The following is a 15,812-nucleotide window of genomic DNA, read 5'->3' on the forward strand; positions in this document are numbered from 1 at the left end:
TAAAAGGCTAGGACTCAAATTTGTCTTTTTGTAATCTTGCCTTGCTTGTCTTTTGCATTTCTGCCATTTGCCTCTCTTGTCTTTTAAAACCTTGTTGGTCACGCTCTTTTAAAGACTCAGTTGTTTTCAATACCTGTACTATGAACTACCTGACTTAGCAAACAGGGACTTATTTTTCTTTAGTGTAATGCCTCAATTCTTGACTCTGGAGACTTTGTGAATAACAGAAAAGGAAAATGACACTGACGTCACCGTCGATCTGTTAAATTGGGTCTCTGCAATAAATCGCAACATAAATAATGCTGCGCTGCTCTCTAGTGGGTAGAAACTTTCTGTTAGATAAAGTCTTTTGCTGGACTTCAAAACACATTTGTATTTTTGACATCAGTAGTGCTATATGCTTGGTGCTGTGAGAACACGGTTGCTAGGTTACTGATAAATGGACGTTGCCTTCTGGTCACTTTTTCGTTCAAATGGTATTTTCTTTCTTCTGCATTGCAACATCATTGTAGTGATGAGAAGGAGTCAGACAATACAAGAAGAGAATTCAAAAGTAATTTCCATGGTTCTCCATCATTTTTAAACACATTACCACAAAACCACATGTAAAAGCACTCTTTAACCTTGTTTAAAACGCGTAATTAAGACTCCTCGCAAATTCAGGCTTATATCTAAATTCACGTTGCTGTTACATTTTCTTAAAAATGCCTCTCTTTACCAACTGCTGCCTTTTTCAGACCAAGTAAGTGCCCTAAGTGACCAATGTCCCATTCTACGTAATGAATTTGGTCTTCGTGTTGACTTATGCCTGTTACACACTGGCTGCGTCGCGTGAGAGTGTCAGGTGTGTGGCGTTCTCGTTTATATTTCGGCTCCCATGTTAACAGGTTAGAGCTTACACACTGCCTGAGTGACACACACGTCTCAGGCGCGGCCTGAGCCGCACCGAAAACGCGTGCCGACGCCTATTTTTCACGCGACACGCAAGCGTGTTGGTAGTGTTTCCAGGCATAATAGAATAGGAAAAGATGTTTATATGTAATTTAGACACAAATACATATTAATAAATGACATGTTGATGTTTGAAAGTCTCTAGGTTTTTATATAAATGTAATAAAAAAATAAAAAAATAAATTTTCTAATCTTGCACCTGTCAATACAGAACGAAATATTCTGTAGCCTATTTTGCCGTCAATACTGCCGACATTGTCTTTGCTGTAATAAAATCAGTATATATTTATGTTTAACATGGTATTTCATTTTATCAATGGGAAACATATACGTGTACAGACAAGGCTAGCAGTAGCAGCACCGCGTCAGACACGTTTCTGGTGTGTAAAGACATAGAAAATTACTAACTAACTAAACTAATTTAACGGGATGAGAGGAAAACTTAATTCTGGCTTTCTTGCTAAGAGTTGGGTTAGAAGATTTAATTCACTCCCATGTGTGTATGCTAAATACAAGGTTATGAAAAAGTTGCCAGGCAACCAGTGGAGATTTCAAGAAGTTTCTGGTCCTGACCAAAAAATCGTTTTCACAATTTTTTTCACAAAACGTGTTGGTCAGCTTTAGAGGTGCTCTTAAGCTGGTTTCATACTGCTGCGCTGATAACCACCTACCTGCAAGAGCGTTTCCCAAAAAAGCTAAGCAATTATTTTTTTCTAAAGCGTTTCCTGCCAGGCGCCGGTTACCACCAGACGCTTAGCAAGGATTTAATCCTTTAAACTGGTATTAACCACTTGTTCATGCTCTGTGTGCAACTTGTCTCACTAGCCATATTTTAACCTCTCCGGTGAATTCTAGCTGTTTTTAAAGACTTTTATTTGCCACCTCCCCATGATGCAGCTGACCTTTTATGCCCCTTTTTGCCCTCCAGCTCTCTCACGCTCTCCAATCAGACACCCGGCTGTTTTCACTCATTGTCCAATTTTAAGGGGGGCCCATATTTACAACCTTGTGACTGCTACACTCTGAAACGGACCTTCATCATATCTCATCTTTTATTATAACAGAGTCATTTTCAGATCTCTGATGGATATCAATTTCTTCTTTTTAACACCTTTGGGCTATTTCCCTTGAGCTTTTTACCTGCTCTTCTTGTGCCTCTGCCTCTATGACCCAGCGAGTCAATGCCATTCTTTCCTTGACTGAGAAATGTGCTATAATCCAACAATTCATAACTATCGGAATATGTGGCTGGTTGGGCTTTCCCGCTTCCACTATCTTATAGATATCACCTCACTGTGAAATATATACTGTACAGACCCTCTAATGAAATTAATAATATTATAACTTAAAATCTTGCAGTTGCAGCAGGTTTTCGCAGTTGTTAAGGCACTTTTGCAGAAAGATTGTGGTCGCTGTTAATGGTAGCTTAGCTACTTAGGGGATGTCCCGTGTCGCGCCAGGGGGACGGTTCTCTCTGACCAATCAGTGGTCTGCAGTGTTTTAACTCCACCTTCCAGTATCGGCTAAGCTCGCTTGGAACCTCGACTGAGGTGGTACCAAAAAAATACCAGGTACTGTCCAAAACTTTTGTTGATGGAAAAACAAAAAAAGAGTCAAGCCGTACCATGCAGTGGAAAAAAACGGCAAGAGAGTGGCATCAATATTTAGATTATTTTTACATTTCTTTAAAAGGATGATTAGGTGTAAATCTGGATTTGTTAATTTATTTACAAATATTTCTTTAACAAAGTGAAGTTTCTACTAGAAGTCCTTTCTATCATTTTGTCATTTTGTATCCCAGAACCTTCCTAAAACCTTAAATGCTGTTGCCACATACATTTTCATATTATGTGGGTGTGGAAAAAGCAAATCCTTCACCTCTTAAACAGCCAGTCAAATTTGAAAGAATTTCTCCCAAGAGCTATTTGTGCATGCTAACGTGTGAACTTTCTTTTCCCCTCTGGGAGTGTTGCTGCACTCAAGCATTAGCACATCAGAGAGTCAGAAAATTAGAGACACGGAAATGTGACACTTCAAAAGTGGAGAATGCACTTCAAACCCCACATGTACCGATGGCAGCATGGGGGAGTTTTAAACTGATCAGAAATTGGAATATGATTAAAATGGCCAACAATCCCCCATTTCTTTGTTAAATAGTTGTGTAATTGTAATAATTGTGTCTTGTAGCATGCTTAATCTTGCCTTGATTATCAGGGTTTGAGTTTTTAGTAAACTGCTCTTGTGATTTGCATTAGATCAGAGACACATTTACCACTCTAATAATTATTGTCGGTATATTTCAGTGTAATAAGCAATTAGGGCTTCAATAAGAACAAGTTCTTTGTCAGGTGGATACATATTTTCATCTAATTGGTAGCCATGAGAGCTCCAAAATGTTGTGCTGTACAACCACCTATTATTGTTGTTGAAGTAATTTGTTGTCTGATTCCTCTTAGACCTGAGAATGAATACATAAATTAGCATTCATAGTACTGAGAGTTTTATTTACCATTGAGGCAGAGCTGAATGGATAGATGACAACTGCCTAGTTTATCATCAACTAACATTATTTGTACAGTGTAACAAAGCCATGACCGTTCATCTATTTTTCATGTTTAGTATGATTTTGTGTTCTGGCAGTGATTAATGGTCCAAACAATACATTTTGAATTTGGCATTATAGCGTAATTTGTATTTACCAAGTACACTTGTCAGTAGAATCTAAGCAAATCTGTTTTTACAGGAACACCCTTGCACATTATCCATCATTTTCTTGCCAAAATATTAAAGAAATTCCAATTACAAAAGGTTCTTTACTAAATGTACCTGCCTTTATCACATGGTGTGCATAACTGTTCCTCTGTGCAGGAAGTTTTAGATTTTATTTACAGGTAATATCTTAAAATATAAAATCAGTTGAAGGGTCTGAAGGGCCCAAATGCCATTTTGGAATGAAAATCTTTACCTTCATACACACTGAAAGTAAAAAAAATTCATGACCTTTTCGTCATATTGATTACTTTTTAGAAAACCCACATCTCAGCTGTCTCTTAGATTTAAAAAAAATGATTGACGTCTTTATCTACATCTCCTTTGTGACTGCCTACCTACCTTTTTTAATAAGAACTCAACAAGGAGTAGCTTTTACCTTGATTCACCTCATCTGTTTTGAAAGGAAGTTTGCACATTCAGCATTTACACAAAATCATCCCAACAGCAAGTGTGTACAATGCTAACACTAAGTATTTTTTTTACAATCTTCTAAACTCTCAATTTGAGGTTTAGCTTAAATGGTATTATTTATTATTATTTATTTATCCCAGACTTAAAACTATAAAAATGTGCTTTTAACATGTTGCACGATTGGTAATGGCTAATCCAATACACAAACTAAACTAAAGTGCTTCATAAAATCTCAACAATGGAAAAGGGGACTGAAGGTTTGATCATATTAACTCATGTGAAGGTGGCACTGCCAACAAGGATGATAGTGCATCAAATACTGCAGGAATTTACCTTTTTAAACTCAAGGCAAATCTAATGAGACAGAAACAGCTCGACCTAAACTCCTCTGGAGAGTTAAACAGACACGGACTGAGACTGCAGCTCACATAAATCTACAACTTAACTTACAAAAAACTGAAATACCCCAAGTTAGCACCCACGTTCTTTGTCTTTTACTTTTTTTGTCTTTCTGATTCATTTTCTCCACATATTCACTGGCGCTGATGGCAGGTTGATATATCTGCAGATCTTTCTCCTTTTTAACATTTCCAGTTTAAGAAGACACTCGTAAGGTGACTAACTGATATGACCTAAGGGAGCAGCATGAAGTGACATGTCTGTCTCGCCACTTAGTCCTTTAACTTTTAATGTAGCACAAGTCAAAACTTTAATTTGTCCAATACTACCTGCCAGACTAATGGTATTCCCATCAACCTCAACTGTACTTTGGTAAGTGCTGATAAGATTATTAGCATGCTAATTAACTACTAACTAAACATGTACTAGGTAATACATAGGTAAAACATACCTTCTAAACAACAGCATGTTAGCAATGTTATTGTGAGCTGTAGACTCTTCTAGTTTTATCCTTTTAGCTTTTACTGGTGTGGAAAAGGTCAAGGAATACCAACACGTCCAAGTGAATGTTTCTGTTTGTTTTCTAATCTATGTATTGTTTGAGTTTCTTGGTACGTAGACAGACAAATACTTAATAAACAAAAAATCAATATCCAGAAAGCTCATGTCTTCAGATGAAAGCCTTTTTTTTTTTTATTACAGTGAGAAATCAAATATGAAAACATGCAATCATCACTCATGCTATGTCTAATTACAGTTTTTCTTGCACTCATGGTCAAAATGACACATTTTGTTTGCAAAAGGCTCTAACTGTGCCAAAACATTTAAAATATGCAACAACAAAAAAATGTTGCCTTCAAACAACACAACTTGCAAACAAGTGTATGAGCTCTTCCAATCAACCATTACACAGTGGACAACAAAATACAAAATACAGCACTCGGTGTGAATCAGTGCACCATTGCTTGTCATTGTAGCCCATTACTGTACGTAGCTTTCATGCCAGTGACATTTGTTGTCAAATTTGCATTCTTGCAAAGAATTGGAACCAGAATCAGAAATGCTTTGATGCACATTTGATTGATTCCATTGATTCTTATTTTGAAACTGTGGCTGAAAACTGAAATACTGTAAATATTACACAAAATAAAATCTATTACAGTATGAGAAATTAAGAAAATAAAATATATTACAGTAAAGTATAAACATCTATTACTGTAGAGTATAAGAAATAGCCACTATTGATACTCAGTCTCTTCTGTCTTAGACCTCTTCCATCCATCTTGGCAAAGAACAACACAGACGCTGCACCTTTAAGGCCTGCAGACTGATTGCTAGTTGAAGATTTGTGTGAAGGAGTGTCAAACAGGTGCTTCAGTGATTTCATACTGATGTAGGTAGTTTCTAATATAGTTAGGAACAGATGGTTTCTGTTTGGTTACCATAGCTAAAACAATGGAGTTTGGACTGCTTGAATGACATCCGTGTTAACTGTTCTGCAAAAGGTTGGGGAAAATGTGTCAATCCAATGAGAAAGGGTTAACACATTTGCAAGAGGTGTCTTCTGCTCTGCTGAGACAGTGATGATGAAAACCGAGTGCATCCCAGTTTCTTTAAGTAGGTCAAAGCAATCAAGAAAAACTGTAATCATCCTTTGAGACATAAGGTATTCAGCAAAAAACAAGCTAAAGTAAAAGAAATTACTACTACTTTTTATTACCAATTTAAAAATAGTGATTTACAGCAGGAATGAATGAGCTTTAATTTACTGTTAGTTTTGTTGTAAATGACAGCTAAAGACTGAAAAGAAATGTTTCATGGGACCATGACCTAGCTTGGTGTGGTCACTCTCTGCAAATGGCTCAGTGCTGTGGCTGATGATGGTGCTCCACTTACGTTTTGTTCTGTCACACCGAAGATAAAGTTGTGACAGGTTCCTGCATCAGGACCATGCTGCAAAAATGTTTTTCCTGCATGGTAATTCAGAGATTAAACTGTGTAATGGTAATTGGACTCTCAGAGGTGGCAGTCTGTGAGCTTCTTCGCATATTGTGGGTTCCTCTCTGCCTGTGTAAAGAAAAAAATATTTTAACGGATTATATCAACCGTATATGCTGACAATATTGCTCTGTTACTGTTGAAATAATTTGTTCAAAAACTAAACAAGAAGGGTAGTCATTTTGTACCAATTTCCTATTTATTCCTAAAGCAGGATTGAGAGTAATGTGTTCATATAGTAATGTAGTTGTAAGTAGAGTATTGCCTTATTTTCCCATTAAGATAATTTTTTCAATTAGTTTAGCAGAACAAATAAAATCCTATAATCATCCTAAGACCAAAGTTGAGATTGTGGTCTGAAAATAACAGTAAACAAATTCATAAATTGTCAGTTACTATGATCATGTTGTTGATTAAATATTTCATGTGTGTGGCTGCTCCTCTGCGTGTGTGTGGTTGCTCCTCTGTGTGTGTGTGGCTGCTCCTCTGCGTGTGTGTGTGTGTGTGTGTGTGTGTGTGTGTGTGTGTGTGTGTGTGTGTGTGTGTGTGTGTGTGTGTGTGTGTGTGTGTGTGTGTGTGTGTGTGTGGCTGCTCATCTGCACATGAAAACAAAGCAATACCTAGGAAGGAATAGGAAGAGGCTTTTACAATCCGTACATGTATAAAATTGTTTTTACTCGGCCCATGCATTCCTATAGTTTAACTTCCAAAAACCTCTGAAGAGTGTGTACACATTAAAGTGGTTGATAAAGGAATGGATTGAGGAGAAAATAAAGAGAAGATGAGGGGGAATTTACAAACATCATCATCCCAGCATGACACTTAAATACAGCCACAGCAGCAACCAAAACGCAACATTTCAATCGCATGACCTTTCCCTGACTGAGCAGCACTTTTACACACCAAACCTCCTGCTGTTTCCCTCCACAGCCCATTGCCTTACATGATAACATTTGGTCCTAGTTGGCTACATTTGAGCAAGTTGGTGGTTACGTTGTGGTTAAGGTCTCATTTAGGTTAAGCTGTTTATATAAACCCCCTATAGCCCTGCAATTAAGTACAAAAAGTATTAATTTGGTAGAGAAATGGCAGGTCATTTCTAATGCAGGAGGAAGAAATTAAAAGCTTGGTGTTCTAGCAATATTTTTCTATTTTGTGACCAATTTCTGATTACAATTAATACAGTGACATAGAAAGATGCCTTGACTACAGACGTGTATCCAAAAAATCCACAGAAGAAGCAAAAGAAAACCATGTCTGCAACAACAAAAAATAAGAGCACATGCCAAAGAATAAACACAACCCCATTGATAGAGAATCAATATTAATACAAATGAAGTAATGGGAAGCACATTACATCTACCACCAGAAAGGTCAGGACTCTAGGTGGCTCTATTTTATTGCCAACATCATTGCATAGTCAGGATTTAATTATAAAAAATAGAAAGGAAAAATAACAGGTAATAAAACAAAACAAAAGTTGGATACAAGGGACTCCCACTCCAGCATGACAGTAAACAAACCCACAAACTACCGGTACTCACTATCCAGCTACATAACACCATCAGAATATACTTTCTTAATTGTGTGAATATGTTGCTGCTTGCAGGTGGCCCTAAATACAGTAGGTGGTGAAATCCAGACATGAAAGGAGGAAGCTGTTGACCTGAATAATGTTGCCATTCCTATTATTTTTCTACAATAAGACAACCTTGTCTCCTATTCTGTAGCAAATGTTGTTTTCTTTTATAAGAAATGCAATGCAATCATAATGGGTTGTTTATTAACATAATCTGGCAAGTAGCAAAAGGTTGAGACTGAAAGTAAAATGTTCACTTTGTAATAGTTTACTTCTAAAATACCTGATCTTGCAATCCAATATCTGCTTGTATAGCAACCCCAAACGCTAACCTTAATTGCCTAAACGTAAACACAGACAGGGCTCATGATGCAAACCCCGGCCTCTGTTGTAAAAATTCTGCATTTTTCTTTCAGCCCCACCACCCACCATCAACCCTGACTGCCTCCATATGACTCGTGTGTGGTACATACATAAATGTAGCACTTCATTCACTCTTTACTTCATTTTTTACTCAAAAAAACCTTTGAACACAATCCACCCAGTGATAACAGTATCTATTATAGGATAGAAGGTTGTTTTAACCAGGTTTACGCAACACTACCTACTAGAGTTACAATTCCTTAACTGGAGCATTTTAGTCTTTATTTGGGGTTGGGTGAGTGACAATAGAAGGACCAGAATGTCAATATCTGTAGTAGCCAAAAGCCTTTCTGCAAGCACAGATAATGCAGAAGTCAATAATGGCTCACATTAGCAGGAGAGAGTCATCGGACAGTTTGTGGAGTTTCAAGGTTTTGTAGTTTTTTGCAGTGACCCAACAAGCCAGTATATGAGGCCACAGACAATGTCACAGTATGTCTCACAGCAGTACATGGAGTGTTGGACCAATAACTTGGTGAGCAGGTAAAAGAGAAATCTACTGTCTGGGTGGCTCTGACCTCTTTATGTCATCTCCATCTCTAGGTAACCTCTCCAAAACGTGCACAGCAGACGGCTGGACTGAGATGCATCCCATTGACATTGCCATGAACTGTGGATACAATCTCAACAGCACCAGTGATGATGTGAGTAAAACGCGGCAGTCATTAGAGGCAGCAGTACAGATACCCAATGGCCCCATTGTGACTGAACTCAGCAGCACAGTGGGAAACTATCTCGAGAATCAGTGGGCAGGAAGAATTGAGTCAGAACATCTTTTCTTTTCTCTGTGGGTGGGTGTCTTGGGTCAATCAGGAAGATAGCTGTTGTATTTTGTTTTGCCTTTTGAGTTTATTTTTTGCCCTTTGTTATTTTGTTTACACATCTGTAACCTAACACTGAAACTGTATGTCCATGCTAGAGCTTCGAAAAGTAGTGCAGTTTCAGTTATTGTTATGGTGGAATAAACAGCTAATTTCTGTAGACATACAGAAATAAATATGTTTTGCTCCTGCTGAGTTTTATTTAAGGAATTGATTGTACAAAATAAGCTTTATTGCCAAGAGTTAGATGAAAACTAGATATGGAGCTGATCAATGGAGCTGATCAATATGGAGCTCAGCCTTTTGATGGAACCACAAATTGTCATTTTTAAATTCTGTTTGTGTAGGCTATGGATGAATCATGTGACTAAAACCTGTTAATCAGTGAGCTTTAGAGGTGTTGATAGGTTCATTTTTTAACTTTTGAGAGTCTAGATAAACTAAGCCTGCTGCCATGCTTAAACCTGACAACTTTAGCATTCATTTGGAGTCGTGTTTCTGGCCACCTGATGAATGTAGGCCCAATATTTACTCTCTACACACTCCACACCAACTCCTGTGGAAAATATCTGTCTCTTAAGGAGCTAAATGCCCCACTGTGTCCAGCAGTTAGTCACTAACTGTCTGTCTGGGCTGAAAAAACTGAGGAGGACTGCAGAGTCAGGTGATAATTATCGATTGGTTGGTACTGCAAGCGACTCCTTTCATATTGCACATAGCCTCTTTGACCCAATGTAATTATAATATGTTTGCTGAAGCAAGCACATGTCTTTGAAGCACAACACACTTTTCATTGAAAAGGCTGAGTCAGATAGTAGTTCCTGCTTCTGCATTATGAGTCATTATAGAGGTTATTCATGTTGCCTTCAGTGTTAGGAAGGGAATAAATACATCATACGTTGCTCTTATTTAGTTTAGTTTTATTGCAGAGAGCAAATTTTGTCTGTGCTGATGAAGGTGGAGCAGGGTGAAGAGTGGATGTGCACTACAAGGTGGTAAGAGCTTTCTCGGTGGGCACTCTGCTCTCACAAGTCACAGAGGTAGCCTCATTAGTATGCCACACAAGAAGTCAGGATGGGCCCTGCTGGTGGAGTACACTAAAAGGAATTTGATGTCTGCCTTTCTGTATTCTTGATACCTCAGTTTCAGGATGCAGAACTCTTAATCTCATTTTCATTCATGAAGCCACTCTGAAAGGCTCCACATGTGCTGAAGTAAAATCCAGTAAGCTATTACAGTATATTGGAGGAGCTTGGAGATAAGCAGATCCAGTCGTATTGATTATTTTTAGGTAAGGGATCGACACAATTTTTTGATTGTGGCTCAATAAATATTTATTGAAAACAGTAAAAGGTCGTTGGTGTGAGGAATTACCTTACTTTCAGAAGATTACAAAGATTTTTTTCATTACATTCACAGAATCTAAAGAGATAAAGAAAGAAGAGGTGCTGTCCTTTGGTGTTGCTTTTGACCCTTTTTTGCGTGTGATGCCTCACTATAATATAAGACCATGACTTGTTAGAGGGCCAGTAAAATACAGTATTACACTGTAAATTGAATATGTAACAATGAATTGTATCTCATCTTATGTGTTTTTTGTAAAATCCTAATGTGCAAAATAGTATTCACAGCTGTCAGATAAATTTATTTTAAAAAAAGTACAATTTGAACCTCTGAAATGTAATGGGGTTAAAGTATTAGGTAGCACATCATAGAAACAGTCATGTAAAGTACAGTACTTGAATAAATGTACTGACTGACCCTCAATTTAGGAACCACCAACTTTTAACCTTTTGTTTCAGTTTTTTTCACTGTGACCTGTTTTTTTTCTTTAGGGCAAGTTTTTCTGGCAAGTGAAGATCGGCTACACCATTGGCCACAGTGTTTCCCTCATATCTCTTACCACAGCTATTGTGATCCTCTGTATCTTCAGGTATGTAGAAATACAGTAAGACACGCCACACAATTGCCTATTTGAATGTTTCTAATAGAACTCAGCTCATTAGGCCGTCACCATTCTCAATTTATAAAGAGAAACTTTGAAAAAGAAAATAAAAAGTTATCTGTGGGCTAAGTTACAACTTGAGCCCTATATGTTTTTAGCATACATATATGTGTTTACATTTGGCAAAGTGCTGGCATCATTATACATATGCCTAATTAGCTGTTACTGTAGCAGTTCCCGTTTGCAATTTACTCATAGATGTGCAGACAACTATCACTGGATTACTTTGACACTGAAGAAAACTCAAACGTGCTGTTTCTCAGGCAATTCAGCAGTTTGAGGAGCATTTTTCTCTGATTTGTAAACGGATTTATAGATTCATTATTATTTTATTATATTATTCATGACAATGATGTCCCCAGAAAGTGTAAATTCACATTGCATCTAAAAATATGTGGATCATTTATATGTTCAGATTTTGCAGAGTTATGACTTTGGGGCAAACGGGCAGTAAAGATTTTAAGTAGCACCCACCTGAAGTATGTAAAGAAAGTTTAAAAAGAAAACTCTTGACTGCAGTTGTGTTGCTCAACAATTTGCACTATTGACTTTTATGATAATTCCTTATAATTCCTTGCTTCATGTGGTCAATTCTTTAGAAGAAGGATAGAAACCAGTCACAGCTGCAGGATGCAGCTTCGAGGCTTACGTTAAACTACAAAAGGCAAGAAGAAAGATGCATATACTTTCAAACCCTTTTCAACCCTATCGATGATAGAAATAATAGAAAATATGTGTCCATGAATTATATAATAAAGCAAAATTATTTTTATTGGATGTAATTTCTCTACCTCAGTTGTATGAGATTCAAACTGTTAACATCCAAGAATGTTACAATGACCTATAAAAGAACCCCCTTTAATGTCTAATAGTAGATGGACGTCTACATTTGTGCATGTATTTATTCTTTTGTGCTGTATTTGCTCTGCTGCAAAACTCCCCATACCACACAGCTATGAAATAATTATTCTTGTCCTCCTCTGTGCTCTCTTCATCTCCTTAAATTCACAGCCAAACTAATCTAGTGATACAAGTATTATATTGTACAAATAAACTACAAAAAGGCAACATAAGATGTGAAGGCCTATTTATGTCTGATGCAATTTAAAAACAATAACATCTACAGCTCTTTGTATACATTTGCCTTCTTCTTCTTTTTCTTCTTCTTGTCTTGTCTAATGCATTCTCTTTACAGCAGCACTGTGTGAGTACACTGATCTGAGCTTCTTTCCATGTTTTCCTAAAAGAAACCTGAGAGTTTTGTTTGCCACAAGGCAGGCCAAGGTCAGGATAAAAAAGTGAGCCAGAAGGAGAGTAATGACAGTGGCAGTGGGGGGTTGGGGGGGGTGTGAAGGAAGCTCAGGGGGATTACAGTGTTGTTGGCATGTGGAGAGTCACACCTGTTTCTTAAAGACACCACTGATTACAGGTCGGGAGCAACAGTCTGTTCACCGCGATCTCTTAAAAATAAGCTTTACTTAAGAGAGCAAAAGTCATGAAAGCTTCTGTAAACTTAATGCAAGATTTCATTTAGCTTATCTTTTATTGGTTTCTCTCTGAAAACATGAAGCGTGTTCCTGTGGCTTTCCATATTCCAAGACAAATCTACGACAGCAGTTGCTATTAGAAATAAAAACCTTCATTATGTTAACAAAACTAAACAACTATTACTATGTGCGCTTACAAGATGTGGTATATTGCCACTACATATGGAAACTGGAGGATACAGAGGGGTGGATGAAGAAGAGATGATCTGAATATTGTGTGCTTAATGTGGCTATATGTAACTTTCAGTTTGTGTTGATTCTAGCGGCCACTTTGGACAAAAACAGTAGTGTTTTTAGCACAACTCCATCCATCCATCCATCTTCATCCGCTTATCCGGGGTCGGGTCGCGGGGGTAGCAGCTCCAGCAGGGGACCCCAAACTTCCCTTTCCCGGGCCACATTAACCAGCTCCAACTGGGGGATCCCGAGGCGTTCCCAGGCCAGGTTAGAGATATAATCCCTCCACCTAGTCCTGAGTCTCCCCCGAGGCCTCCTCCCAGCTGGACGTGCCTGGAACACCTCCCTAGGGAGGTGCCCAGGGGGCATCCTTACCAGATGCCCGAACCACCTCAACTGGCTCCTTTCGACGCAAAGGAGCAGCGGCTCTACTCCGAGCTCCTCACGGATAACTGAGCTTCTCACCCTATCTCTAAGGGAGACGCCAGCTACCCTCCTGAGGAAACCCATTTCGGCCGCTTGTACCCTGGATCTTGTTCTTTCGGTCATGACCCAGCCTTCATGACCATAGGTGAGGGTAGGAACAAAAACTGACCGGTAGATTGAGAGCTTTGCCTTCTGGCTCAGCTCTTTTTCGTCACAACGGTGCGATAAATTGAATGTAATACCGCACCTGCTGTGCCGATTCTCCGACCAATCTCCCGCTCCATTGTCCCCTCACTTGCGAACAAGACCCCAAGGTACTTGAACTCCTTCACTTGGGGTAAGGACTCATTCCCTACCTGGAGAAGGCACTCCATCGGTTTCCTGCTGAGAACCATGGCCTCCAATTTAGAGGTGCTGATCCTCATCCCAGCCGCTTCACACTCGGCTGCGAACCGATCCAGTGAGTGCTGAAGGTCACAGGCCGATGATGCCATCAGGACCACATCATCTGCAAAAAAGCAGCGATGAGATCCCCAGCCCACCGAACTGCAACCCCTCTCCACCCCGACTACGCCTCGATATCCTGTCCATAAATACTACAAACAGGATTGGTGACAAAGCGCAGCCCTGGCGGAGGCCAACTCTCACCTGAAACGAGTCCGACTTACTGCCGAGAACCCGGACACAGCTCTCGCTTTGGTCGTACAGAGATTGGATGGCCCTGAGAAGGGACCCCTCACCCCGTACTCCGCAGCACCTACCACAGTATCTCCCGGGGCACCCGGTCATACGCCTTCTCTCAGATCCACAAACACATGTAGACTGGTTGGGCATACTCCCGAGGCTCCCTCCAGGATCCTTGCGAGTAAAGGGCGGGTCCGCTCCGACTTACTGCGAGAACCGGACACAGCTCTCGCTTTGGTCGTACAGAGGTGGATGGCCCTGAGAGGGACCCCCTCACCCCGTACTCGCAGCACCTCCACAGTATCTCCCGGGGCACCCGGTCATCACGCCTTCTCCAGATCCACAAAACACATGTAGACTGGTTGGGCATACTCCCAGGCTCCCTCCAGGATCCTTGCGAGAGTAAAGATCTGGTCCGTTGTTCCACGACCAGGGACGGAATCTGCATTGTTCCTCTTCAACCTGAGATTCGACTATCGACCGAACCCTCCTTTCCAGCACCTTGGAGTAGACTTTACCGGGAGGCTGAGAAGTGTGATACCCCTGTAATTGGCACACCCTCTGGTCCCCCCTTTTTTAAAGGGGAACCACCACCCCGGTCTGCCACTCCTTAGGCACCGTCCCAGACTTCCACGCAATGTTGAAGAGGCGTGTCAGCCAAGACAACCCCTCCACACCCAGAGCTTTAAGCATTTCTGGACGGATCTCATCAATTCCTGGGGCTTTGCCACTGTGGAGTTGTTTAACTACCTCAGCAACCTCCACCAGGGAAATTGATGCCAATCCCCCCTCATCCTCCAGCTCTGCCTCTACCATAGAGGGCGTATTAGTCGGATTTAGGAGTTCCTCAAAGTGCTCCTTCCACCGCCCTATTACCTCCTCAGTTGAGGTCAACAGCGTCCCATCCTTACTGTACACAGCTTGGATGGTTCACCCGCTTCCCCCCTCCTGAGGTGGCGAACGGTTTTCCAGAAGTACCTTGGTGCCGACTGAAAGTCCTTCTCCATGTCTTCTCCGAACTTCTCCCACACACGCTGCTTTGCCTCTTTCACGGCAGAGGCTGCAGCCTCTGCCGTGAACATGTTGAACCATGTTGAACCTATGTTCGAACATGGTGTTCGTTATAGACAATCCATGACTAGCACAGAAGTCCAACAACAAACAACCACTCTGGTTTAGATCAGGGAGGCCGTTCCTCCCAATCACGCCTCTCCATGTGTCTCCATCATTACCCACGTGCGCGTTGAAGTCCCCCAGCAGAACTATGGAGTCCCCGACTGGAGCCCCATGCAGGACTCCACTCAAGGTCTCCAAGAAGGCCGAATACTCTGAACTCTTGTTTGGTGCATATGCACAAACAACAGTCAGAGTTTTCCCCCCCACAACCCGCAGGCGTAGGGAGGCGACCCTCTCGTCCACCGGGTTAAACTCCAACGTAGCGGCGCTCAGCCGAGGGGCTTGTGAGTATCCCCACACCCGCCCGGCGCCTCACACCCTGGGCAACTCCGGAGAAGAAAAGAGTCCAACCCCTATCCAGGAGTATGGTTCCAGAACCAAGACTGTGCGTGAGAGTAAGCCCCACCAGATCTAACCGGTGGCGCTCCACCTCCCGCACAAGT

At 40.5% G+C, this 15,812-nt stretch overlaps 1 protein-coding gene across 2 annotated transcripts in view; it reads left to right on the forward strand.

Moving 5' to 3' along the window:
• vipr1b (vasoactive intestinal peptide receptor 1b) overlaps positions 1 to 15,812 on the forward strand; it is a 49,319-nt gene that overhangs the window by 15,414 nt on the left and 18,093 nt on the right. For both annotated transcript variants that reach the window (XR_013503845.1, XM_078280991.1), the window contains exons 4-5: positions 9,077 to 9,177; positions 11,190 to 11,287. Coding sequence is in view for 1 of the 2 variants with exons in the window: in XM_078280991.1 (XP_078137117.1) it covers positions 9,077 to 9,177; positions 11,190 to 11,287 (199 nt within the window). In the remaining variant the exon portion in view is untranslated. The remainder of the gene's footprint in view (positions 1 to 9,076; positions 9,178 to 11,189; positions 11,288 to 15,812) is intronic.

The sequence above is a fragment of the Sander vitreus genome, chromosome 22 (genome assembly GCF_031162955.1).
Source record: "Sander vitreus isolate 19-12246 chromosome 22, sanVit1, whole genome shotgun sequence".
NCBI classification, from domain to species: Eukaryota; Metazoa; Chordata; class Actinopteri; order Perciformes; family Percidae; genus Sander; species Sander vitreus.